General features: G+C 44.0%; 1 protein-coding gene across 3 annotated transcripts; it reads left to right on the forward strand.

Moving 5' to 3' along the window:
- The first annotated feature begins 10853 nt into the window (after positions 1 to 10853).
- Positions 10854 to 27569, forward strand: JPT1 (Jupiter microtubule associated homolog 1). 3 transcript variants are annotated; one of them, XM_010596964.3, is made up of 6 exons: positions 10854 to 11027; positions 18666 to 18808; positions 19731 to 19828; positions 21051 to 21069; positions 21491 to 21565; positions 27303 to 27405. In XM_010596964.3, the coding sequence occupies exons 1-5, from the start codon at positions 10972 to 10974 to the stop codon at positions 21556 to 21558; spliced, it is 384 nt and encodes a 127-aa protein (XP_010595266.1). In that variant the 5' UTR covers positions 10854 to 10971; the 3' UTR covers positions 21559 to 21565; positions 27303 to 27405. The 3 variants fall into 3 exon arrangements, with proteins under 3 accessions (XP_010595266.1, XP_003417318.1, XP_023412673.1); XM_003417270.4 differs by lacking the exon at positions 21491 to 21565 and having other exon boundaries at positions 27303 to 27569; XM_023556905.2 differs by lacking the exon at positions 21491 to 21565 and having other exon boundaries at positions 27306 to 27569.
- Positions 27570 to 27843: the final 274 nt, after the last annotated feature.

Genomic DNA, 27843 nt, shown 5'->3' on the forward strand with positions numbered 1-27843 from the left:
TACATAAATGACTAGCAGCAGAACTTTCGGCCTCTTTGTTCAGAAAGCTTAGGTATGTCCCATATGCAACTTTGCTGGCAAAAAAATTAGATCATAATGTGGATTTTCTCCCGAGTATGTTCTGTAATCACCACCTGGGGCTAAGTGGTACAGTACATGCACTTGGGAAAAAAATTGAATTTTTGCCTCCCCTGCTGAGAAATCACTTTAAGCATTCTAGCCCTCACATCTCCCTAACCTGAAATAAACAGTCTGGCAGAAATTACGTTTATGTATGTCCATTCTTAACAGCCTTAAATATGCAGGGTGCTGTAGATTTTAAATTCAGAAGTATGGGAGAAGATCACAGCTGTAAAACCAATACACTGACTATTAGAGCTCGAAATATAGGTACAGATGACCTAATTCTAACCCACATTTTAGAAAAGAGTAAGCTGAGACACATAAGGCTTACTGGTCACAGCTAGATGGTCACAAAACTGGCCCTAGAGATTCAGTCTCCTGAAGCCTGTTCAAGAGTCTTAATAGTCTTTGTGATAATTGATTCTCAGGAAACCAAACTTGGAGCTCTATTTTCACCACAAGTGGGTGGTTCCATTCACTTAATTGACTAGCATGGCAGGGTTTTTTTTTTTTTTTTTTTATTGTGCTTTAAGTGAAAGTTTACAAATCATGTCAGTCTCCCACACAAAAACCCATATGCACCTTGCTACACACTCCCAATTACTCTCCCCCCTAATGAGACAGCCCGCTCTCTCCCTCCACTCTCTTTTTGTGTCCATTACACCAGCTTCTAACCCCTTCCACCCTCTCATCTCCCCTCTAGCCAGGAGATGCCAACATAGTCTCAAGTGTCCACCTGATCCAAGAAGCTCACTCCTCACCAGCATCCCTCTCCAACCCATTGTCCAGTCCAAACCAGTTCTGAAGAGTTGGCTTTGGGGATGGTTCCTGTCCTGGGCCAACAGAAGGTCTGGGGGCCATGACCACTGGGGTCCTTCCAGCCTCAGACCGTTGAGTCTGGTCTTATGAGAATTTGGGGTCTGCATCCCACTGCTCTCCTGCTCCCTCGGGTTCTCTGTTGTGTTCCCTGTCAGGGCAGTCATCAGTTATAGCCAGGCACCATCGAGTTCTTCTGGTCTCAGGATAATGTAGTCTCTGGTTCATAATCACCGTGTGTCCTTGGCGTTCTTCATTCTCCTTTGATCCAGGTGGGTAGAGACCAATTGATGGATCTTAGATGGCTGCTTGCTGGTGTTTAAGACCCCAGATGCCACTCTTCAAAGTGGGATGCAGAATATTAAGAGATTTTATTATGCCAGTTGACTTAGATGTCCCCTGAAACCATGGTCTGGTAGGGTTTTTTTTACCTCCCCCATCCCTATAGTGAATGAGCAGAAATGCAGTAGATATTTATCCCTGGGTGTGTGTGTGTTAATCTTGAGTCAATTAGATTTTTATTTATATATATATATATAAAACCATACCAAACCTGCTGCCATCGAGTCAATTCCGACTCATAGCGACCCTATAGGGCAGAGAAGAACTGCCCCATAGAGTTTCCAAGGAGCGCCTGGTGGATTTGAACTGCTTACCTTTTGGTTAGCAGCCATAGCACTTAACCACTATGTCACCAGGGTTTCCATATATATGTATGTATATATATATATATATATATGTTAAGAATGGACATATATATATACATAGTGCCACCAACCTAATTTTAAAATTGTATTACGAACTTAAAAATGTGGTTACCAAAGCCCAAAATGTAGATAAAAACCTGCCACTGTCGAGTCGATTCTGACTCATAGCGACCTTATAGATATAGATAAAAAAAAAATAGCCACCAAGAATTCTTAGTACAAAGAGATCAGGTAAGTACATTTCTCTTGTTGCTCTAAGTTCTGTTAAAAGTGGAGTTTTGTGGTGTTCTAAAAAGTTAATGTTAGGATTGAAATGAATTCTTCCCAAGTCAGAGACCTCTATTTATTATGGAAGAGGTCTTGAATCAGGTCCTTGTTTAATCATAATCTATAAACCAGAGGAATTTACCAACTAATATCGTGGTCTGAGCATTTGCCGTATTGGGGAAGATAAATTATTTTGTAGTAGAAAAACTTAGCGCAATTTAAAAAATCAGAAGGAAATATATAGAAAGGGCACTTACAGTGAGTGTGCTGTAGTTTGGATATTTGGATTAGAATATAGGTACTAAGATTCACCGTATTTCTGTTTTAAATTTTCTTGATTGTTGCTCTCATGTAAGTAGCTACTAAAAAGACATTATGTGGTAAAATTTCTGGAGCACTTTTTTTTAAATCAATTTTTATTGTGCTTTAAGTGAAAGTTTACAAATCAGGTCAGTTTCTCATACAGAACTTTACATACGTCTTGCTATACACTCATTGCTCTCGCCTTAATGAGACAGCACACTCCTTCCCTCCACTCTCTCCTCATGTCCATTCGGGCAGCTTCTGGCCCCCTCTGCCCTCTCATCTCCCCTCCAGCGTGTCTACTTGATCCAAGAAGCTTGTTCTTTACTAGTATCATTTTCCGTCCCATATTCCAGTCTAATCCCTGCCTGAAGAGTTGGCTTTGGGAATGGTTCCTGTCTTGGGCTAACAGAAGGTCTGGGGACTGTGGCCTCTGGGGTCCTTCTAGTCTCAGACCATTAAGTCTGGTCTTTTTACGAGAATTTGAGGTCTGCATACCAGTGCTCTTCTGCTCCCTCAGTGGTTCTCTGTTGTGTTCCCTGTCAGGGCAGTCATCGGTGGTAGCTGGGCACCGTCTAGTTCTTCTGGTCTCAGGCTGATGTAGTGTCTGGTTTATGTGGCCCTTTCTGTCTCTTGGGCTCATAATTACCTTGTGTCCTTGGTGTTCTTCAGTCTCCTTTGCTCCAGGGGGGTTGAGACCAATCGATGTATCTTAGATCGCTGCGTGCTGTGCTAGCATTTAAGACCCCAGATGCCACTTGGAGCACTTCTTAAAATATAAGTGAATTATAGAAAATACTGAAAGGAATTTTTGCATTTTTATTTTTTAGCCTGGGGAAGGAGTTTCACATGATAGGATTATACTTCCATTGTGGTCAGCTGTTACAGCAACTTAGCAGAACTCTGTGGCTACCCTCACATTAATTTATTTTTATCCAAAAAGTGGTAAATAAGTATTATGTAGGTAAGCAGTTTTATATAGGGAGATAAGAAAACTTCTATTCTCAAGCACCCTTACATTCATACAAGATATTTGAAGCCAGAACGAAAGGTATCAGCAACTTCAGAAAGAGGAATGTCCCGTTATTTGGTTGTGTTTTTTTGTTTGTGTCTTCATGAGAATTTGATGATTCTCAGATTGCATTCCACCTAAAGAGGATGAGATTGAATGGAAAGATGGAAAAGGAGTGAGCACAGTTTGGGGAGAAAGTGGAGACCTAGGTCAAAGTGTATGGGCAATGGTGACAGCGTGAGGTCAGTGGAGAGTGGAATCCCAGGATTAGAGGGAGGCTTGTTTCCAAGGTCTTTGTGGGGCCGTGTTGCCTTGAGAGGACTAGTTGCACCACTGAGGGTTATTTTTGATTTAGGGTGCTGCTGCTTTTAAATATGACTAACAGTAATTCTGGATTGTGATTTTGCATTAGAATCCCCTAAAAAGCTTTTTAAAAATACCAGTACCTGGGCTCTACCCCCTAAATGCATTCTCAAAACAACGGAATTATTTGAGAAGCACTTCTGAGAGGCATAATAGATGGTAAGAGTTAAGTACCTTATCAGTTGAAGAGTAAATGAGATAATGTGTGTTTTAGCTGCCTAGGACTTCTGAGTGGTGCAAAGAGTTAAATATTTGGTTGGTAGTTGGAGTCTACCCAGAGGCACCTTGGAAGGAAGGCCTGGTGATCTGCTCCCAAAAGGTCAGCCTTTGAAAACCCTGTGAAGCACAGTTCTATTCTGAAACACATGGGGTCGCCATGAGTAGGAATCGACAGTAATTGATTTGAATTTTTGTTTTTTTAGCTGCCTAGCACAGTGCCTACCATACAGTGAACTCTTTAAATGGAAATTGTTATTTTCAGTTATTTCAGTAAGGGCTCTGCTATACGATGCTGAGGTTTTCCTGAATACCATCATCTCTACTGAGTGATGTGCCCTTAGAGTATACGAGAAACCGAAGGACAGGCCAACAGCTCTCTCTTCATTTTAAACGCTGAATAAAATTTTTTCCCGTTTAGAATTTTTAATAAATGCTTAATAGTGAATTGTACCCTAATGAGTCTTTAAGGGAAAACCTTCCTCAGGATTTTAATGATTCTCTGATGCGTTAACAACCAAAGGACCTAACTATAGGATGCTTCAGCATTCTGATTATCTAGGTGATGACACAAGGCTTAGTACTGAATGTGGTAAGAAATGTGCATATTTTATACTGAGGCTTTGGTCTGTATAGTGGCTAGCTAATGAAGAGCTCCTCAGAGTGATCCGTAATTAGAGTATAAAGCTGTTGGGAACTTAATCTCTTATTTGGAATGTGGAGTGTTATTTGCCCAGTAAGCAGTGACATGTGACTATATGAGATCACTTTAGGATTTGCTACCAAGGAGGCTAAATTCATCTCTTCGAGAGCAGGTCAGATGGTTACAGGTTTTTTTGTTTATTCTTTTACTGTGGCAAAATATATCAGTTTACCATTTTAGCCAGCTTTGAGTGTACAGTAAAGTGGTGTTCATTCACAATGAAGTACATTCACAGTGTTGCGTAGCCATCACTACTATTTGCAGATCTTTTTTTTATCATCCTAAATAGAAACTATACCCATTAAACCATAACTCCTCATTCCACCCTCCTCCAGCCCCTGGTAACCTTTATTCTACTTTCTGTGAATTTGCTTATTTTAAATACATGTAAGTGGAATGATACAATATTTGTCCTTTTGTGTCTGGCTTATTTCACTTAGCATAATGTCTTCAGTGGTCATCCATGTGGTGATGTGTATCAGAACTATTTTCTATGGCTGCATAATATTATGTTGTATGTATATGCCACATTCTTATCCCTTCATCTGTTTATGGACATTTGGGTTGTTTCCCCTCATTGACTTGTGAATGTTGCTGCTATGAACACTGGTGTACAAGTATCTTTCAAGTCTTTTGGGTATATACCTAGGAGCGGAATTGCTGGGTCATAAGGTAATTCTATGTTTAACTCTTTGAGGAACCACCAAATTGTTTTCCATAGTGGCTGTACCATTTTACATTCCCACCAGTAATGGCCAAGCGTTCTGATTTTCCACATCCTTACCAACACTTATTTTGTTTTTTCTTTTTAATGTTTTTAAAATAGAGAAATAGCAGCATAGAATTGGGGGAAATGTGACAAATTTAAGCCATATAATCTTATTTAGCTCTTAGTGTGAACAGGGAGGAGATGATGGAGATGTAAAGTTTGCTATTTCCACAGTTCAGACCAAACCAAACCACAGTTGAGTGGTTAAAAAAGACCTGAGCGGGGCAGGCCAGACCTTAGAGTGCAGGGACGGTTCTGTTTGAATAAAAGGAAGGCGAGAACACGCAGCATTTTTGAGACCTCTCAGTTGATTCATTTGCTTAATGGCAAATGAGTTTTAAGCGGAAATAAGCTCCTTTGGGCTGTCTCTCCCACTGGTAATGCTCTGCCTTTTTTTTGTGAGGACACAGCTAAGAAAAGGATAGATGGATGCACCCTAAATCTGGCTTTAGGAGTGGTGAATGTAGACTGTGTGTAGAGGTAAGTGGTTAAGTCACAAGTGACACACTTAAGGGACACCCTAAAATGTGATTACGATTTTAAGCTTGTTAGGAACATTTGTTGATGGGCCACTCATTAATTCAGTCACTTAGCCAACTTCAGCAGCAGCAGCACATGGCCAGCATTTTCTTTTAATAATGAAATAGAGCAGGATAGAAAATGTTAAGGGGTGGGTATCAGGTAGTGAGAATATGAATTAAACTATTGTTGAACTATGAGATTGCCATTCTTATAGGTCCAAAACAGTCAAATGTCTGCAGTTTCATGTGGTTCCACCTAAAATGTGTGTACTGGATCACAGTGGAAGACACTGATCCAAGAGATTGGTTCAGACTGGATTGCAGTCTCGAAGAGTAAATCCCAAGAGTGAGGCCAGCACAGAGCACCCGTTTCCTGATGCATTTTGGAATGAGTTGGGGCAGATTGAAATGATAGTGGGAAAGCTGGTAGCAAAAACAGGTGCTTGGAATGGAAGCTAAGAGATGCTAAGTTAGTGCATATTTTGGAGAGTTGTATTTTTGTGTTTGGTTGAAGTTTAGTAGTTATTAGTAGACACACAGTAGTGAGGAAGAACTTCCAGGTTATTTTAGTTTGAGTAAATACATTCCAGATTATTCTAATTGTACATTTTGTTGTTAAGTAAAGCTCTCTACATACCCAGTAATAAATTTAAAAACCAATAGGATTCCTGTCTATAGCGAAGTAATTAGGCTTCAAACAATTTTCTGACCTCTTTTTTTAATATATAATTTTTATCGTACTTCAAGTGAAAGTTTACAAATCAAGTCAGTCTCTCACACAAAAACCTGTATACACCCTGCTATACGCTCCCAATTACTCTCCCCTCTAATGAGACAGCCCGCTCTCTCCCTCCACTCTCTCTCTTTGTGTCCATTACACCAGCTTCTAACCCCCTCCACCCTCTCATCTCCCCTCCAGGCAGGAGATGCCAACATAGTCTCAAGTGTCCATCTGATCCAAGAAGCTCACTCACCAGCATCCCTCTCCAGCCCATTGTCCAGTCCAATTCATGTCTGAAGAGTTGGTTTCAGGAATGGTTCTTGTCCTGGGGCAACAGATGGTCTGAGGGCCATGACCACTGGGGTCCTTCTAGTCACAGTCAGACCATTAAGTCTGGCCTTACAAGAATTTGGGGTCTGCATCCCACTGCTCTCCTGCTCAGGGGTTCTCTGTTGTGTTCCCTGTCAGGGCAGTCATCAGTTATGGCCAGGCTCCATCAAGTTCTTCTGGTCTCAGAATGATGTAGTCTCTGGTTCATGTGGCCCTTTTTGTCCCTTGAGCTCGTAATCACCTTGTGTCCTTGGTGTTCTTCATTCTCCTTTGATCCAGGTGGGTTGAGACCAATTGATGCATCTTAGATGGCTGCTTGCTAGCGTTTAAGACCCCAGACGCTACTCTTCAAAGTGGAATGCAGAACGTTGTCTTAATAGATTTTATTATGCCAATTGACTTAGATGTCCCCTGAAACCATGGTCCCCAGACAACTGCCCCTGCTACGCTGGCCTTCGAAGCATTCAGTTTATTCAGGAAACTTCTTTGCTTTTGGTTTAGTCCAATTGTGCTGACCTCTCCTGTATTGTGTGCTGTCTTTCCCTTCACCTAAAGTAGTTCTTATATACTGTCTAATTAGTGAATGCCGCCTCCCACCCTCCCTCCCACCCTCCCTCTCTCCCCTTCTCATAACCACAAAAGAATGTTTTCTTCTCAGTTTGAACTATTTCTCAAGTTCTTATAATAGTGGTCTTATACAATATTTGTCCTTTTGCAACTGACTAATTTCACTCAGCATAATGCCTTCCAGGTTCCTCCATGTTATGAAATGTTTCACAGATTCCTTGCTGTTCTTTATCGATGCGTAGTATTCCATTGTGTGAATATACCATAATTTATTTATCTATTCATCCATTGATGGGCACCTTGGTTGCTCTGAGCTCTTTTTAAATAGTTAAGATTTATTGCCACCCGCTTCAGAAAAGTACATTGTATTCTGAAGAAATTCTGAACATATTGGGTTTACAAAAATATTGGGAAAACTGATTGTTAGGCTTTGGGAATTGAGTTACAAATGGAAAAAGCTAGTACTTTGATTACAGTAGGGGATATGGCAGTGTGGGCCTAAGGGAAGTTGCGGAGCACTTACAGGGGAAGACTTAAAGAGTTATAAAGAGGATGCGGGCAACTTTCTTCATTCTCTCTGTAACTATATTTTAAAAGGTAAAAATGGCTAAGCATATAGGGCAGTGGTTTTCAAGATGAATGGGGGGAGAGGCAGAGAAGGCCAGGATGTGGGACCCTCTGCCCAGCTTCAGTCATAGCTGCTCTGCTTTCATTTATTTTATGTATTTGGATTCTGCTGCATAAACGTTTGAAGAACTGCTATAGGTCACAAAATTGCTGTTAGGCCATTTCCTGTCAGAAGGTTTCATCTGTCTTCTAGTTCCTTAGATTTTCTATCAATTGTTACAGAACCCCAGATGTGTTTTCTTAAAAACCATGATGAACTTTAGTGATTTTAAAAGTAAATGTTCACATTGTACCATCCCTTTGTAATTTTTGATCCTGATCTGTGTTGATTTTTGTGGTCAAAAATAATGTCATTAATGGTCCATTTTCAAATGAGTTGTTTGGAGCAAAGTCTATTAGAGCAGTGCTCCATCTTCCCTGCTGCCTTACCCCACATCTCCATCTTGCAGCAGAAAATGCAGTGATTTCAGTCGGAATTGTTGCAGTACAAGAACGGAGGGCTAGTTATTCCAGGAATTTCTGGCAGTTTGATTTTAAGATATAATGAATGTGCCAAACAGGCTTGCTTAACAACAGACTTAATCAGATGTCAGCTTTACATTAAAAGCAGCTGCCATCTAGTCTATTCCGATTAATGGCAATCCCATGTGTGTCAGAGTAGAACTGGGTTTCATAGAGTTTTCAGCGGCTGATTTTTTGGAATTAGATCCTCAGGCCTTTCTTCCAAGGCACCTGTGGGTGTACTCGAACCTCCAACATTAGTTTAGGTTAGCTGAGTGCACCACCCAGGAACTCAGGTTTTACGTTAGTTTACTCATTCATAGATTAGATGGGATTAGAAGGGTTTTCCTGGAACTGTTTGTAGCACAGGAATTCTAATTCAGTAGGTGGGGATGAGGTGTGGCATTCATTTGTATGCCTCAGAACCTCATCGGACATTCTGATAGGCATTGGGGGGGGGGGGTTCTAAGTACAACGTTCTTACGTTTATCTCATTCCAACCTTCACAACTCAGAGTAGGTGCTGTTAGTCTGACTTTACACATGAGGAAACTGAGGCACAAGGGCTTACATGACTTAAATGTCTTACATTAGGAAAGGGCAGACCCAGAACCTAGGCCTTTTGATTCTCAGTCCAGTGCTGTGTTGCCACACAGAGCTGCCGTCTGCTAGACTACCGGGGAGGGGAGGATATAAGGTAAATCAAATACAAATTCAAAGCTTAGGCTGAAAGGACCATAAAAGTGAAGTCCAAACCTCTCGTTTAATACAGAAAAAAATTTTCAGATTGTTAAAAAGTTATTACTTTCCAAATAATTCTGACATAAAATGGTTGTCACACTGATGAATATAACTATGCTGAACACTGTGCCAAGCACCTTACATCTATTACTTCATTCAATCCTCACCAATGGAGTCTAGGTACTGTTTTATCCTTATTTTACAAATGAGGAAATTAATGCTCGGAAAGGGTAAGGGGTAAGATTTACACCCAGGTTTCTCCCGTGAGAGCCTGACCTGGCAACCACCATAGTCTACCACCTCCTGGTCTATAATTATACGATTTTCGAGGGAGAGAGGCCAGTGGAGTAGATTGATCTGAAAGGGTATGGGAGAGAGAGTTTGGGAAGCTTTTTGAAAGTTTGGCCCAGCTTTCAGAACATGCCAGTAGGGGAGATTCTAACCCAGACAAGTGCTGTGCTCCATGTTGTCGTAGTAGGCACATAAATGCAGGATCCCTGCCTTCTAGAAGAGAACTTAGCTCTGGCTTTTCATGAAGCTCAGGGAGAGTGGTTAACCAAGACTGCTGAGAACACAAACTTCTAACTATCTGCCTGGAGGAGGTCCTGCAGAGAGGAGTGTAGTTCATGTTTTATGGAAATACTGAGACTGGCAAAGAGATCCGCGTGGAGGAAATATGCATGACATGAGAAGGGGTTACCCCTCAATTGCCTCCTCTGGTTTGGGCAAGAGGTTTCTATTATGATCTTCTAAATAGTCATTCTTGAGTCCTCCAAATGTGTCTGCATTTGTTGCAGGGATAGATTTACCCAGACAGGTGGAAGAGTCATGACTTAAGGGTTATAAACAGCTGCAGAGGGCAGGGCTGTCTTCTAGCAAGTTCCCCGCCGCCCGGCATTCATCAGTCTTAGAACAGGCCCCCAATTCGGAACGACTGTAATTTTGGTCCAGTGCACGCACCACCCATTGCAGCTAAATGGTAACGTTAAAATGTAAAGAATTTCCAGTCGCTTTGAAAGGGATCAGGATCATCTTGGCGTGCCTTCTGTTGCTGACTCACAGTGCTGCTGCTTTGGGACTGTCAGGTTTCCAAATGGGACACACCGTAGGTAGTCAACAAATGTCAACTTGTAGCAGTGATTTGCATCCCTCAAGGAGGATGCCCTTACTATTCCACTGTGAGTAAGGCAAAGGAGTGAATAGTAACAGCGACAAAACTGCCCTTGACTCGCCAGTGCCAACTCGCCCACAGCGAGCTTCTGCCTCTGTGAGGTAACTTTTTTTCAGTGACAGCGAGCACAGCTTGCACCGAGCGCAGGGCAGGTTCATCCTCGGTCCAATCATCGCTGAGATTTGGAGGTGGGGGAGGGGGAGAGCGTCCCCAGACCTTCCCTGCCCAGGAAGGGGGCGGGCTTAGGCTGAGCAGTGGCCGCTGTAGCCTCTCCTGACGCTGCACCATGCTTGACACTTCACGGAGCCAATAGGAGCCAAGAGAGCTATTTGAATCGGCCAGTGATGGCGGGACGGGGGCGGGGCCTGAGGGTTGTATTAAACCTGCCGCCGGCGGTGGGCGGTGGCGAAGGCTCCTACCGAGGTCGCCGCCTGTGGGCTGTGGAGGAGCTCTGCGCCCCTCGGCTCTGACTCTCAGTGTCTCTTCGTGCTGGCCCACCTCGCTCGTCGGCGCCATGACCACCACCACAACCTTCAAGGGCGTCGACCCCAACAGCAGGAACAGCTCCCGGTGAGTCCGTCGGGCCACGCCCGAGCCGCTCCCGGCTGAGGGGACAAGAGGGTCGCTTCCCGCAGGGGCCGCGCGGGGTCCGGGCGGCCGGTCGTTGGCGGTAATGTGCCCGGCGCGCCGCCCTCTTGCCCGGTGCGCGGAGGGGACTCGGCCGTCAGCGCCGCCTTTGTGTCGCCCGGAGAGCCGGGCGCGCCGGCCCCGCCCCGGCCCCCGCTTCTCTTCCATTCATTCCTGCCCTGGAGTGAGCGCTGGGCAGGGGCCCCTGGCTGCAGGGTGGGTGTTCGTCATCCGAGCGTGCGGAGCGAGCGGTTCGCCTTCTCCCCTCTGGAGAGGCTGACTCGAGCCCGGGGCGGTGGTCGTGCCCCCTCCCCCCTCGGTGCCCGGGAGCCTCGGAGGCGCCTCGGCCAGGCCCCATTGTCCCACCCCCGGGCCACGCGCTCCTGCCTCTGGCCGGGGGGCATGCGGCTGACAACGCGCTCGGGCGCTGGGGCGCTGCAATCGGATCCTGACCGGATCGATAGGGGCCGGCGGGCTCGTACCCCCGCCGCTCTCCCTACCCACTTCGGCCTGCCCGGCAGGTGGCATTTGGGGTCGGGCGGGGTTGGTCGCCGCGACCCCCGCCGGTTCTGGACCCAACCGTCCGGCCCCCTTCGAAGTTCCTCCCCTCTCCTAACAAAGGAAAGACCCCCTTCTCTTTGCCCTCGCGCGCCCACCCCCGAACGGGAGAGGGAGTGAACCAGGGCCAGGGGGTTTTCTGCGCTCAAGCCTTCGCACCTCGGGCTCTGCATCGCACCTTTTTGCTTCCTCCGTTGACGTTTGCTAATCTCTGGCCCCAGTTCCTTTGCTGGAGGAGGTTTCCTGGTCTGGGGCGGGGCCGGAGACATCCATTGTCTCTTCCGTAGCGTCTCCACCTGGGAAGCTAGGGCCCTTCTTGCCATTCGTCCCACTGTGTTTTGGGGAGAGGGCACTGGGCACGGTGTTTGGACTGAGACCCTTACCCAAGCCCTTGTCTGAGTTGTGGGGAGGCTCTGGATTCTGTGGAAGGGGTCCACATTGTCTCGGCTAATGGCATATCGTTCTTGAAAGCGGGTTACTGGCATCTCTGGGACCCTGCTCAAGGCTTCAAGGAAGCTTAGATTCCGCTTTTTCTGGACACCTATTTGCCACACTGATCACGACCTGCAGGCTTGTGTGACCAGCCTTGGGGTCCTGGGCAAGTGGCACAAAGGGAGCCATTTTGTGGGGCTAAGAAAGACTGAAACAGCAGTATCTCACAGGGGTTAGAGAACTTGGGAACAAAAGGAAACCTCAACAGATGAGCCTTAGGAGAAAGCAGGAGAGATGGTGTTCCTTTTCAATTCATTTCTTTCAGTTTTACAGTGTAGAACCGGGTGGATACAATTAAGAAAAATCTAAAGTACGTAGTGGTTTGTGGGAGGATGGGGAAGTTGAGTAGTAGAAACCTACCAGAATACCAGTCACTGCCTCTTCTGTTGTCTTCCTTCCGAGGAGAGAATTTTCTGCAGAGGACACCGGAACAAACTGAGCCTTGGTTATTCATTTCGTGCTATGAGGTCAGCTTTCTGCCGGTCACACTTCAGTTGTTGGCATGATGACATGTAATCTGGATTTTATCCTTTGGGGTTGAGTTCAGTTGAGGGCTTCCATCAACAATTGCAGCAACCAGGTCAAATGCATCCTCGAGCTAGTTTTCTTGATGACGGACATTTGACATGTGAGACAAATGATCTTGGGTTCTGCAAAATGAGTGTTTTAATTTGCCGTTTGTCATCAGTTTGGTCTCCAATAGTGTGATCTCGGGGTTGTAGCATTGTCCTTTTATTTACTTCCCACCTTTTCTTCTATAATCTCACCGGATTCTCCTAAACCTCTCTTCTCCAGTGCCATTCTCCTGGCTCTGTAAGCACGTTTTAAATTTGGGCTGAGAGGGAATGAGTTGCAAAAATGATATGGGAACTCTGGATTTAAAGAGAGAAGGACAATCGAGAAATCTTTTTTAAAAATTGCTATCCATAGTACAGGGACATTTTTGTTGAGCCTTAAATATGTAATTTAGATTTAGTTATTATGTGTGCAGTTCAGAAAGTATAGTAGGATCTTAAAGAATAAGATTGAAATAATTTCTGTCTTATGATCCAAATCCTTTGTTTGGGGATGTCTCGCTGTTACAAATGGTCTCTACAGCACTGACGTCATCGTATAGGTATTACCTACTGTTGCAGGAGGAACGCAGACCTTTAAAAAGTTGCCCTCGTCAGAGGTTTGACTTTCTTTTAAGCTGGTGTTTGGGTATTAGTGTCTTCTCTCTTTTTTTTTTTTTTTTCTTTTAAGGCCAAAAATATTTTGCAGCTGGTTAGGGCTCTGAAGATTTTCAGCTGGCCAAAATAAATCACAGAGTTTTCACTATGAACAATGAAGAAAATAATTCTAATCTTCAGGGAGTGAAGCAAGTTAAATTTGATTATTTCAAATATCTTTGCTGATTTGAGGGTACAAATGATTAAAAAAAAAAAACTAGTTGCTTCCAGCTTTATCAGGAGAGAAAACCTCATAAGAATTTAGTAGCCTCCAGTTGTGATTCAAGCAAACCTAGAAAATGCATGCCAGAGCACATTTATCTTAATTAAGGTAATGAATTTAGTCTAAGTGGATATTTAATATCTGAGACCTTAATAAAACTGTGGGTTGGGTTTTAAGTGTTTTACATGTTACAAAGGAATGCAATAAGGTCTTCCCTCCTTGGGGAAATATGAATTGTTATTTACTGTGAATTGAAAATTGAATTTTACTATGGGCAGACACTAATATTAGATTCAGGGGAGGAGCCTAGAGGGGCTATACAAGAAATATAAGACACGCTTCCTGTACCAGGGCTTTGATATTCAGATATACTAAATCAGAACCTACCTTTTAACAAGATCCCTACGTGATTCTTATGTATAACTTCCTGGTAACTTGTTAGAAATGGGGATTGTCACCAGGGGTTGGAACCTGAATGAACCCAGTTTGAAGCCCTGTCCTGTACTCAAGGAACTTACAGTCTAAGGGTAGAAAACAAGAAAACTATAATAAAAACCCAACTATATAGGATTGTAGTTCAAAGAGAAAAATGACATTGTATGGTTCCTCCATTTAACATTCCTAATTTTTTTTTTTTTTTGGTGTTTTGAAATGTATATACCATTTGGAATGATTGGGTTGCCTCGACTTTTTTTTTTTTTAATGATTTTTATTGTGCTTTAAGTGAAAGTTTACAGATCAAGTCAGTCTCTCACACAAAAACCCCTATACACCTTGCTACACACTCCCAATTACTCTCCCCCTAATGAGACAGCCTGCTTTCTCCCTCCACTCTCTCTTTTTGTGTCCTTTTCACCAGCTTCTAACCCCCTCCACCCTCTCATCTCCCCTCCAGGCAGGAGATGCCAACATAGTCTCAAGTGTCCATCTGATCCAAGAAGCTCACTCCTCACCAGCGTCCCTCTCCAACCCATTGTCCAGTCCAATCCATGCCTGAAGAGTTGGCTTCAGGAATGGTTCCTGTCCTGGGGCAACAGAAGGTCTGGGGGCCATGACCACTGGGGTCCTTCCAGTCTCAGTCAGACCATTGAGTCTGGTCTTATGAGAATTTGGGGTCTGCTCTCCTGCTCCCTCAGGGGTTCTCTGTTGTGTTCCCTGTCAGGGCAGTCATCGGTTATAGCTGGACACCATCTAGTTCTTCTGAAACATTCCTAATTTGAGCACTTGTACTGAGGATTTGGGGTTTGATCCCATCTCTGTCAGTTTAATGTTGGGCGTTGTGCTTGGAGCTTCTCAGGGCCTGACTTCTCTCCTAAAGATAAGGCTGTGAAGCTAGACAGCAGGGCTCCGCAAACCTACTGCCCATGGGCCAAACCTAGTCTGTGCTGATTTTTGTAGGGCCCATGAGCTACAAATGATTTTTACATTTATAAATGGTTGAAAAAAAAATCAAAAGAATATTTCATGACACGTGAAAATTATATGAATTCAAATTTCAGTGTCCATAAATAAGGTTTTATTGGAACACAGCCACAGTCACTTTTTTTTCATATTGTGTATGGCTGCCTTTGCGCTACGACAGAGGTAAATAGGTGTGACAGAAACCATATGACCCACAAAACGTTAAATATTTACTATCTGGCCCTTACAGAAAATGTTTGTGACTCCTGATGAGAGGATTGCTAACATCCCTTTCTGCTCTGGTAGTTTGTTAGATCATTCAGGGTTCCTTTTTATGGAGAAGGTTGAGCTTGAGCAAGAAGTTTAAGGGATGGGCTGGATTTTGAAGAGTCACTGAAAGAAGAGTAAGGAGTGCTCTAAAAACAAAAACAAACCCGCTGCTGTTGAATCAATTCCTGTAGGTCAGAGTAGAACTACCCCATAGGGTTTCCAAGGAGCAGCTGGTGGATTTGAACTGCCAACCTTTTGGTTAGTAGTTATAACTCTTAACCACTTTGCCACTACAGCTCCAAGGAGGCCTCTAGGGAGGAGGATGTACTTGAGTAAAGACCCAGAGGTGAGGATAAACAAGACCTGTTCATGCAACAGTGAAGAAAGTGGCCTGACCAGATGGGCGGAGAAGATGGAAAGGATTAGATAAGTCTGAGGGGCAGCCATATTGCTAGTCGGCAAAGTTAGATTTCCTTGGGTTCCTGTTTAGGTTTAACCTTGCCTTGCATTTGCTGGCAGAGAGACAAGACCAGGAAAGTACAGGTCCGGGCAGAGGTCCCACATAGTGCAGAAAAGGGGCAGTGTGGGAGTCCTGGGTCCCTAGGGTACCTAGAGTATGAGGCCGGGCTATCAGCCTCCACCACCCAGGGAGCTGGGATTTCTGCCTGGAGACCCAAAGTGGACCCAGGTGTCCACAGACAGAGGGTCATATATAATAGACAGTAAGAAAAGTAGATATTGTCGAAAGAAAAAGAAAAAGGGAAGCCTGAATCCAGAAGCAGTCTTTAGAATACTTTCAGATTAATTGCTATAAAATATGTGAAGTATAAAAAAGACATTAAAATTCCCTGAAATCCCATCTGTGAGAGGGACCCACTGGTAACATCGTGGTGAACATATTTCAGACATCTGTGTCTAGTTACAATCGTCATGATAGTCTTGTTCCAGGTATTGTTCTTCTCAGCACAATATTTATGATTTAATCTTTATAATAAAAGTTTTATGAGGCAACTACTGTCATCCCCGTTTTATAGAAGAGGCTTAGGGAGGTTAAGCAACTTAATCAGGATCACACAGCTAGGTAAGTGTATGTCTATGCACATAATTTTATATAACATAGGTCATTGGACTCATGTTTGCTGTCCAGCCTTTTGGTTTTGATTCACTATGTTTTGGGCAACTTTTCACAGCCATTAATGAAGATAAATCTCACCCCACTGAATGTAGCTTTCTATTCTATGAACATATTTTGGTAAGCAATCCCTAACTAATGGATACTTAGGGTATTTCCAGTTTTTTACAGATTAACATCTTTATAGGAGTATCCTCGTGTATACCTGATAATGTATGTAGAATAAATTTCTGGAGATAGAAATGCTGGTTCTGATAAAATGCAAACCTAAATATTTGGTATATATTATATCAAATGCCCTCTAGAAAGTTGGTGCAAATTTATACTCTCACACTTTCACTAATCCTGGAAATTGCTGGCAGTTTTTTCATTTTGGCCAATCTAGTAAACTAAAAATATATCCCTTTGTTTTAAATTGGATTTATTTTCCAGTAAAGTTGAGTTTTTAATGTTCAGAGACCATCTGTATTTTTTAAATTGCCTTTTAGTACCTTTTGTTCATTTTTCCCTTGCAATTCTTTTGTTTTTAAGAGCTTTCTATGTACTGGTGAGTGGCATTATCCTTTGTCAAATGTTACAGGTGTTTCTGCCCAGTTGAATCTGTCTTTTCATGGTTTCTGGCATTCCTTCTTGGGCTTAGAAAGTCCTGTTCTTCAAGATTAGGGCAGTGTCCATACTTATTTTCTTCTAGTGCTTTTGCTTTAGTTTTTATTTAAAATACTTGGCCTAACTGGAACTTATTTTGGTAAACAATGCGAGTTAGGGATATATATATTGGCTTGTTTAATCACAATGGTAGCCAGTTGGCCCAACAATGTCCCCTAGTGATCAGTCCTTTTGAGGGAGAACTCTCTATCTTGACAGAATGATAAGGAGAAACTGAGAAGCCTACCATTATAGTGCAAGTGGTTAACAGATTTCTCTCAGTAAGTGATAAAGCATAGTAAAAAGTCAGAAGATTTAAACAACTCGGTTAACACCCATGATCTAGTGGACCCATATAACACTGGGGAATTCACGTTCTTTTCAACCACACCTAGAACATTTACAAAATTGACCACATTTTGGGTCACAAAGCAATTCTCATCAAATTTCAAGGGATCCATGCCACACAGACTTTGTTGTCTGTACACGTTGTAATTAAAAATTAGAAATCAGTGACCAGCAAGACCGTCTGTTTGGAAATGTAAAAGTACTCTTCTAAGTAATATATGGGCCAAAGAAGAAAATAATGGAAATGAGAAAATACTTAGAATGGAACAATAATGAAAATGCTGATATCAAAACTCAAGGAATGCTTCTCGAGGGGTACTTTGAAGGAAATTTATACCTCAGATGTTGAGTTTTCAGCCTTTCTTTTCTAATATAATGAGATGAGTTTACAAACGAACAAGTTCATTTGGAAACGTGGATGAAATGGATACATTTCTAGAAAAGTGTTTCTTAAACTGATTTAAGAAGAAATAGAAAACCAGACTACTCCTATAACCAATAAAGGAATTGAATCAGTAGTTTGATAGCTTTCCCACAAGACAGTCTCAATTTTCTATGTTTTCAGTGGTGGCAATGAAGAGTTCCCAGGGAAGGGACAAATTGGTCAACTTGTGTTGGATAAACAGCTGTAGATGGTGTCAGAGGACCATGGGTATAGGACCTGCTACAGAATCTTACACTTAATTTCTCATGTTGACTTTCTCCCTGTGGCTAGTCACTGACGTGTATTAGTGAGGAGAGTGAGGTGCAAGTGTTTAAACAGGCCTTAGCGGTGATGTTGAGAGAAGAGAGATTCTTTTTTTTATTATCAGCTCTCCTTGGGCTTCTGAATTAGTCAAGTTAACTTTTATATGTGTGTCCCCCTTTTTTGATTTAGTTGAAAATAAAAATGAGGATGCATTTTAAATACATAATGAGACATGCTTCTGAACTTCTGTTCAAATATATTCAGCTGTGTCCAGTCGAGTGGAGAGGGTCTATTAGGTCCTTGGCCATTTCCGTCAAAGGAGACACAAACAGGCTGTTCCATGTAACAGCTTTCCACCTTTTGGCACCGCCTGGTGTGACGACCGCACCACCAAGGTTGTATAGCAACATTTGGCGTGTTAACATCCAGCACTGAGTCTATACTATGAAGGGATTCATGCCTTTTCCCCATTAGGAAATGTTTATGTGATGCGTATGTGGTGGATGTGTGATGGTGGATAGACGAGGGAAATAAAATGAAAAGCGTTTGAAAATATTGATGTTGAGAAATGTGTTGGTACGGTCTGCAGTGCATGTTTTGCCATTATTTCTAGGGTTTTGCGGCCTCCAGGCGGTGGATCCAATTTTTCATTAGGCTTCGATGAACCAGCAGAACAACCTGTGAGGAAGAACAAAATGGCCTCTAATATCTTTGGGACATCTGAAGAAAATCCCCCTTCTTGGGCCAAGTCCGCAGGTATTGCTTACGTCTGTAATCACTGTTCAAAGAGATGGACCCAGTTTAAGCCACCTCATCTGGTTTTGTACTACCTTAATCATAATAAAATGAACAACAGTTTTAAGTTTATCGTAAGAGGAAAGACTGGTGCTAAGAAATGGAAAACATTGAAGAGCCTGTGTGATGGATCCAAGCAAGGGTTCAAGTCAAATTTATTTAGTCCCTTTATAGGATTTTTAATAGATCCCTGGGTGGCACTGCTTGTGGTCCACTACTAACCTAAAAGTTGGCGGCTTGAACGCACCCAACAGTGCTGTAGAAGGAAGGCCTGGCGATCTGCTTCTACAAAGATTAAACCAAAACCCAGTGCCGTTGAGTCGATTCCGACTCATAGCGACCCTATAGAACAGAGTAGAACTGCCCCGTAGAGTTTCCAAGGAGCGCCTGGCGGATTCAAACTGCCAGCCCTTTGGTTAGCAGCTGTAGCACTTAACCACTACGCCACCGGGGTTTCCTCTACAAAGATTAATGCAACAAAAAACGAATCTGTTGCTGTTGAGTAGATTCCGACTGATAGCGAACCTATAGGAAGAGTAGGCCTGCCCCATAGGGTTTCCAAGGAGCAGCTGGTATATTCAAACTGCCAGCCTTTTGGTTTAGCAGCTGAGCTTTTAACCACTGCGCCACCAGGGCTCCCTGCAAAGATCACAGCCGAGAAAACCCGATGGAACAGTTTTACTCTGTAACACGTGGGATCACCATGAGTTGGAATCGACTCGATGACAGTGGGTTTGGTTTTTATGAATATATAATTTTTGAGCCAGCAGTTTACCCTCCCTAACCTTTTCATTTTGTAATGACATCAACACATAATGCCAGTTACTAAAGTGTTTTGCTCTCGGTCTATTCTATTTCTCATAAAGTGTATTTTGGTTTTTAGGTGCCAAGTCTAGCGGTGGTAGGGAAGATTCTGAGTCATCTTGGCCCCAGAGAAGGAACTCTTCTGAGGCAAACTCCGGAGACTTTCTAGATTTGAAGGTCAGTGTGACATAACAGGGGGAAAAAGAAAGGCTATGCAATGAAGATGTTTTAGAAAGTAAATTTCCCCTGTTTTACTCAGTCTTAATTCTGCCACTGGAATTTTATGTAGAAGTGTTTCGGAAAGAGACCATATTGGTGGTGGGAGATTGACAGATAAAGAAAAGAAAGTCTGAAGAGTGAATGAACATGACCTTGACCTGTTCAAATGTCCCTTTTCCTCATAAGGGTTAGTCTTATCTGGTTCACACGCCCTTCCTGTGTATCCCACAGATGGTAGCATTTCTGGGTTCAAGGACTGTCACTGTTGCAAGCGCTGCCCAGGGCTTTGAGATGAGCACTAGGAGACCGCAGCACTGGCGTTAGCATCCGGGGTGTCTGTGTGAGTGCTGTTGAGAAGCCCCGGGGGTGTGTCTGGGGTAGCGAGTCCTTCTGACTAGGGGCCTCAGAGCCCCCACGGCAGCAACAGTCTAAGTGGGGGGCAGAGGTGTAAGGGGGCCTTCTGCAACAGCTCCATGAGAAGGAAGCAGAGAAATGGAAGGCTAGATCTACCGGTTTCCCATTCTGAGAAAAGACCCTCTAAACTGCTAATCGGTATCAGGTGTTTTGGTGTTCGGGTGTGTTACTGACACTGGGGCCAATAGTCACGCAGACATTTTGTGTAGCAGGTCCCAAGTTGAATAAAGGTTACTTTTATAGAGGTGATCTGACCCTGTACTTGACTGTAGCAAAATGAAATCCCATCCCCCAAAACTGTTGCCCTAAGGAGTTCTTTAAACCTTAATCCAAAAAATATGCCCTGAAATATTCTTAAAACAAACAATAGTTTAGCTTAACTAGAAAAGAATGTCTGCCTTGAGCATTGTGCTCTTTTAGGATCTATCTATAATGGGATCAAACTGACAACAGGTGGGAACAGGGAGTAGCTAAGCTTAGATAGGGCAGCGAGCTCTTATGTTAGTGAGGAGCAGCTCAGAAAGGAGGGTGAGAATGGTTGTACTACTCAAAAATGTCACCAAAGTCACTGAATTGTACATGTAGAAACTTGATGAATATTTTTGCTGCGTCTGTTCTCAACAACAAAAAATCAGTAAATTATATATTTAAAAAAATGGCATTCCACATCTGGCTTCAAATAGATGTTAACTGCAGTGAAGTGTGACTGCTTGTGGACTGCAGAGTTAAAATTTGAAGTAAACTTTTAAATGTTTTTCTCTTCCAGGGAGAAGGTGATGTTCATGGTGAGTACTTGAGAAGACTGAATTTCTGGCTCTGCCAGAGGATTTAGAACAGCTCAGAATTTTGACTGGAATCGAGTCTTGGGGAGAGAGGCAGGGAAGTGAAACCTGCCTTTGCTGCCCTGAGTGCTAGCGTCGTCTGGGTGGTGAGGAAAGAAAAATGAAACTAGAAAGTGGGTAAACATGGCCACGCTCTGTATCCTCCAGCCCAGAGACCAGTGCTAGAAACTACTGGGAGAGAGATGGTAATGAATTTCAATTCCCCTCGTGGGCAGTTAAGGAAAAAGATGGGAGGATCTTTTAAAAATATATGGAAGTTCATCAAGTTGGTTTTTGTTGGATTTGATGAGAACTTTTTCCTTAAGCAGCTCTGGCCTTTCAGGCTCAACTCACAGCGTTTAATTTTGTTTGTTTTTATACTGAGGTGCTTATTCAGCAAGACATCGGTTACCTGGTGATCTTGGAAATGACGACTTAGGGGGCAGATGCTAATTGTCAGGTAGCATCCATGTTACCACTTATATGGTGGGAATGAGCTGTAATCATTTACTTAATTATTTTAAATCTTTGAAGTGTTTCTTGGCACTTCTTTAACAAGTGCCAGAGAATTACTGAGGAGTGTAATGATGGGTTTACAGGGATTGCAGCAGCAGATGGCCCTCTGCTCCCTCCAGACGGCTGCTCCCTCCTGGCCTGCCCCGCCCCGGCTCCCTCCTGGCCTGCCCCGCCCCGGCTCCCTCCTGGCCTGCCCCGCCCCGGCTCCCTCCTGGCCTGCCCCGCCCCGGCTCCCTCCTGGCCTGCCCCGCCCCGCTCCGTCCTGGCCTGCCCCGCCCCGGCTCCCTCCTGGCCTGCCCCAGCTCCCTCCTGGCCTGCCTCAGCTCCCTCCTGGCCTGCCCCGCCCCGCTCCCTCCTGGCCTGCCCCGCCCCAGCTCCCTCCTGGCCTGCCTCAGCTCCCTCCTGGCCTGCCCCGCCCCAGCTCCCTCCTGGCCTGCCCCGCCCCAGCTCCCTCCTGGCCTGCCCCGCCCCAGCTCCCTCCTGGCCCGCCCCAGCTCCCTCCTGGCCCGCCCCAGCTCCCTCCTGGCCCGCCCCAGCTCCCTCCTGGCCTGGCCCGCCCCAGCTCCCTCCTGGCCTGGCCCGCCCCAGCTCCCTCCTGGCCTGGCCCGCCCCAGCTCCCTCCTGGCCTGCCCCGCCCCAGCTCCCTCCTGGCCTGCCCCGCCCCAGCTCCCTCCTGGCCCGCCCCAGCTCCCTCCTGGCCCGCCCCAGCTCCCTCCTGGCCTGCCCCTAGCTGTTGAGTCTAGTGATGCAGGCTTTTATTATTATTATTTGTATTATTTTTTCATAAGGCCAATATAAGCTCCAAGTATGAGCAAGAGCTATATTTTCTAGTACATTTATAAAGAGCTGATTATGGAAAGAGAACTTTGATATATTTAATTTGTTTGAAATCAGGCAGAACTGCAAGTTTAGTGGTGAGTTATTCACAGATTCTTTTTAGATAATTCAGAATCACTTCTTGAGCATAAAGTTTCTACGACATGAATCAGAGAAACCCTGGTGTCGTAATGGTTAGGTGCTGCAGCTGCTAACCAAAAGGTCATCAGTTCAGTCTGTCTTATAGGATTGCTGTGAGTAGGAATCAACTCGACAGCAACTTGTGTATCTGTGGATAAAGAGCCAGTGCTGTGAGTGGTGTAAAAAGCCAAAACCCAGTGCTTTTGAGTCGGTTCCGACTCATAGCGACCCTGTAGGACAGAGTAGAACGGCCCCATAGAGTTTCCAGGGAGCGCCTGGTGGATTCAAACTGCCAACCCTTTGGTTAACCACTACGGCACCAGGGTTTCCGATGAGTGGTGTAGCTTATTCATTTATTTAAAATTTTTAGCTGAGGAAATGAAAGGCACAATAAATAAGATTGTAGGTTTGATTATTTATGGAAACAAGCGTTTACCTGGATACTTGTCTGTCATCAGTGACCCAGTGCCATGCAGTCAGAGTGTGGCACTCACCAGGCACCCAGGATCTTCTTAAGTTCGGTTTGTTTGGAGATTTTGTATTGGGTAGGAGAGCTCTCTGAAAGTTGCTTTACAATAAATATCATCAAGAGCAATTTTTTCACGTTGTACAGTTAGGTTTCTTTTATTTTATGGCTTTATTGAGGTCGGAGTGACGTGTAACTTTTTCCGGCATTAACTTACACGTTATTTCGTGGAAGACCCATGCAGGTTCCTGTTCATCCTTTTTTTTTTTAATTGTGTAAATATTTATGTAACAAATCATTTCCCTTTTCAGCATTCTTCACGCGTACATTTTAGAGCTTATCCTAAAAGCTTTATGAGACTGCATTAGTTAATTTCTCAGAATGTGAATATTTTATTGTTTAAAAAAAAGAATAGCTACTGTCATCCAGATTTTTCTGAGTCCTATGACGGTAGAATTGCCCCGTAGGGTTTCCAAGGCTATAAATCCTTACAGAAGCAGACTGTCACATCTTTCTTCCCCGTAGCCGCCAGTGCGTTCGAACCACTGACCTTACGGTTAGCAGCTGAGCACTTGATCACTGTGCCACTGGGGCTCCTCATTTTATTGTTAAAAAGTATGAAATAACTATTGCACTTGGCCCCAAATGAGTCACTCATGGGCACCCTTATAAAGTTATAAAAAAGTGTCATTAGTCTCTCTGAGTAACTAAAAATCTTCCTCCCAACCTCGCTGTAGATTCTCCACCCTGAATTGTACAGTGTGGTGCAGCTTTTTTTTTTTTCTTCCCATTTTCTTTTTAATGCTCACGGTTTTTGGCACCGAAGTTTTCTCTGTTCCTTACTGTTGCTACATTAGCTCATTTGTCATTACAGAAAATGTCAAGGGCCAAGTCATTCAAGGTGGAGCTGATAGCATAAAGGTCAACCCAGCTCTGCTACTCAGATGAGGTTTAAGTAAAACAAATTTTGTTTGGATGTAAGAAAATTGCCGGGACCATTAGGGTAGATAGGCACAGGAATGGCTACAGGGAGGACTTTGGAGTTGCCACCTTGGGAAATCTTCAGGAAAGAGGGAGACAGCAGGCAGAAGTCATTTTTCTGCCTTCAGGCAGGTTAGATGGTGCTGTCTTAGTTCTCTAGTGCTGCTATAACAGAAATGCCACAAGCAGGTGGTAGCTTTAAAGAACAGAAATTTATTTTCTCATGGCTCAGGAGGCTAGAAGTCCGAATTCAGGGTGCACGCTCTAGGGGTCGCCATGAGTCAGAATCACTCCATGGCTGTAGGTTTTTTCATGCCCCCCCCCACCCCCCGCCATCTGCCCTGGGGGAAGGAGCCTTATCTCAGCTTCTAGCATTCTTCTAGCCATCCCTTGGGAATCTCCACGTGGCATCTTTCCCCCTTTTGTCATGGCTTCCCTGTGCCTAATCTGCTCTTTTTATATCTTAAAAGTGAGTAGTCTGATAACAGGGGGGTTGGGTTTTTTTTTGTTGACACTGATAACAGCTACATTAACATAACAAAGAATCCTATTGCGAGATGAGATGGAATTACATCCACAGGATTCCAACACAAATTTTGGGGAGACACAATTCAGCCCTAACAGCCTTCCCTTTCTGATTCTTTGATCCTTTTACTGGACCATTTTTTCTATTCAGATATAGGTATTTTTTGTTCATTTACCTTATTGATGTGCCAAAGAAGAAAAAGGCCTAGAGTACAGGCAGCCCCTCGGGTTGCAAACATTTGACTCACTTAGACAGCTCTTATTTGCACTTTAATATTACATAAACTTGCCCTGACTTTGAAACGACTGAACCAACACTTACTCCCAACAAATTCCTCATTGCAGTCACCTTCCCTTGCTCCACGTGCAGCTTTTAAATCCCTGAGAGGCTCGGAGCCTTGCTTGCACTGCAGTTAGGGCCGGATAAGAAGCGCCGTGTGCACTGGTCCACTTTACCGCCACATGCGGCGTGAAGACACAGGAGCCGGTCTGCCCGTATGTAAAATGTGTATCAGAGTAGAAGTATTTTTGTTTAAAGCTCGATATTTTGTTACATAGATTAGATAGAAATGCTTTCTCTGTCCAATTGCTGTAAAATTTCTAAATGCCTATTCTCCATTCCAGTTCTTATCTCATTACAGGCCAGTAACAACCATCTTCCCTCGCAGGAACGGTCCTGACTAGACAATCAGGAATTCAAGTGAAGGCCTGCTTGCTGTTAGGCAGATGCAGTGGTTAAGTGCTTGACTGCCAGCAAATGGAACGCAACAGCCACTTGGTGGCCGAAAGATGTGGCAGTCAGCTTCTGTAAAGATTACGGCCTGGGAAACCCTGTGGGAAACCCTGTGGGGCAGTTCTGCCCTGCCCTATGGGGTTGCTAGGAGTCGGAATCGGTACAATGACAATGGGTTTGGGGTTTTTTTTTGGTTTGTTTTGCTGTTTTTTAAGTCTCCATCCCAGTTGCCCTAGAGTCAGTTGTGACTCATGACCCCATGAGTGTCAGGCTAGAGCTATGCTTCATAGGGTCTTCAGCGGCTGATTTTTCTGAAGTAGATTGCCAGGCCTGTCTTCTGAGGTGCTTCTATGCAGACTCAAACCTCCAACCTTTTGGTTGTTGATCGAGCACCTTAACCATTTGTACGGCCTAAGGACTCTTTAGTCTGCATATTGGGGAAGGGGAGGTGTTAATCTATTTTCAAAAAAAGGTAAGATAAGATTAGAGGGAATAAGCTTGATTTACCTAAACAGCATGTTCTGGAAATAAAACTACTGTTGTAGAGCTGTAGGATAATCTTGTGTCCCTCGGAAGCCTTCCCCGATAACTGCTGGATCCACACAGACAATGGAGGATTCAGTTAGATCTTGTGTGGGGTGAGCCCTGGTCACAGCCCAGCAGAAAGGAAAGGAATTGATAAGTTGGCTCACACTGAATTCATGGTCTGTATTCTTTTTATCTTCGTTTTTTTTTTTAATGCAAAGTTTTGTTTTTGGTTTTTGTGGATTTTTTGTACTTGCAATAAATCGAACATATTTTCCAAGGTGATGAGGGGACGCTTACAAGACATTAGTAGCCCTGGTGGTGCAGTGGGTAAGAGCTTGGCTGCTAACCAAAAGGTTGGCAGTTTGAATCCACCAGCCTTTCTTTGGAAATCCTATGGGGCAGTTCTACTCTGTACTGTAGGGTTGCTATGAGTCAGAATCGACTCAACAGCAATGGGTATAGGACTTTAGAAGGAGCCCTGGTGGCTGGTGGTTCAGTGCTTAAGTGCTCTGCTGCTAACTGAAAGGTCAGTGGTTCGAACCCACCAGGCGCTCCGCAGGAGATAGATGTGGCAGTCTGCTTTCATAAAGGTAACACCTTGGGAGCCCTGTGGGACAGTTCTACCCCGGCTTATAGGGTTGCTGTGAGTTGGAATCAAGTCGACAGTAATGGGTCTGTAGGACTTCAGTACTTAATCTTAAAGTTTGACTCAGGATTAGGAAACTCATGGGTGACCCCTGAGATTTTGTTGTTGTTTCTGATCTGAGAGTTTTTTTTTTTTTCTTCAATATTTAGACCTCTTTTCTCTCGGACTTTTCAAAGTTTGACTAAATCAAAACTTGGGACAGGTGGCTTAAGGAGCATGGACTTTTAACATTTAGTTTTGAGGGACTTGAAGAAACTAAATTTTTTCAAAATTAGAATTTCTCATTGGTGTCTGGCATGAGCTCATGTGATATAAATGTCTATGAAACAGAAATGGACGGGAAAGCTGGGCGCAGCTCGTTGCAGTGGTTATCTCCAGGGACAGGAAGAGGAGGACCCACTAGGATGGACCTGGAGTCAGAGCTGTGGCTTATCTGTAATGTTCTAATTTAAATGTTTACATCTTCATACATGTGTGTAATACAGAAAAACAAGTCCGGGGAACAAATAGGCCAGAATATTCACTGGCTCCTGCCGAGCCAACTCACGGCGCCCCCGCGTGTCAGAGTGGAACTGTGCTCCACAGGGTTTCCCACGGCTGATGTTTCAGAGATCGCCAGGGCTTTCGTCCGAGGTGCCTCTGAGTAGGCTTTCAATTGACAACCAAATTTGTTGCACCCTCCTCCCCAGGGATTCCATTAATTCCAGGTAGTATGTACATGCTTGGCAACAGTTTTCTTTATTCCTTTAGGTATATTTCAAACCATCCTCAGAAAAAGAAATCTTAGACTCCTAACCTTAACTGGAAGTAGTTACGCATTTTACTTTTGTTTTCTGTTATCCTAGAAGCCGTGGACACAGACCTGCCAGCCAGCCTGGGACAGAGCGAGGAGAAGCCTATGCCTACTGCCCCTGTGCCCAGCCCGGTGGCGCCGGCGCCCGTGCCGTCCAGAAGAAACCCACCTGGCGGCAAGTCCAGCCTAGTCCTGGGTTAACTCCACTGTCTGAACTCCGTCCTCCTGTTTGTTTGTTCTCTCCATGCTTGTGAACTGCACAACTTGAGCCTGACTGTACATCTTTTTGGATTTGTTTCATTAAAAAAGAAGCACTTTATGTACTGCTGTCTTTTTTATTTATTTTATTTTATTTTTCCTTTTTAAAGAAGAGGTTCGTCGCTCTGTTCTGACGTCCTGGGTCTGTTGGCCATGGCATGACGGTTTTCTAGAAGTAGATCTGAGGGAAAGCTTTGTGACACTTAGTACTGTGTTTCTAAGCACAGATAATTTAGTTCCAAATGTGTTAGAGGATCTTTTGTACTGAGGTTTTTTAAACCCTTTTCTTGTCAGCTTTACTTGGGTTTCCCAAGCCTTGACTGGGCAGACCAGGG

This window comes from Loxodonta africana, chromosome 18, assembly GCF_030014295.1.
Source record: "Loxodonta africana isolate mLoxAfr1 chromosome 18, mLoxAfr1.hap2, whole genome shotgun sequence".
NCBI lineage: Eukaryota > Metazoa > Chordata > Mammalia > Proboscidea > Elephantidae > Loxodonta > Loxodonta africana.

Excerpts from the sequence above, each read along its gene's own strand:
- JPT1 (XM_003417270.4), top strand. The coding sequence starts at position 10,972 with ATGACCACCACCACAACCTTCAAGGGCGTCGACCCCAACAGCAGGAAC. Across the intron at positions 11,028-18,665 it reads AACAGCAGGAACAGCTCCCG|GGTTTTGCGGCCTCCAGGCG; the intron begins GTGAGTCCGTCG and ends CATTATTTCTAG. Across the intron at positions 18,809-19,730 it reads TTCTTGGGCCAAGTCCGCAG|GTGCCAAGTCTAGCGGTGGT; the intron begins GTATTGCTTACG and ends TTTGGTTTTTAG.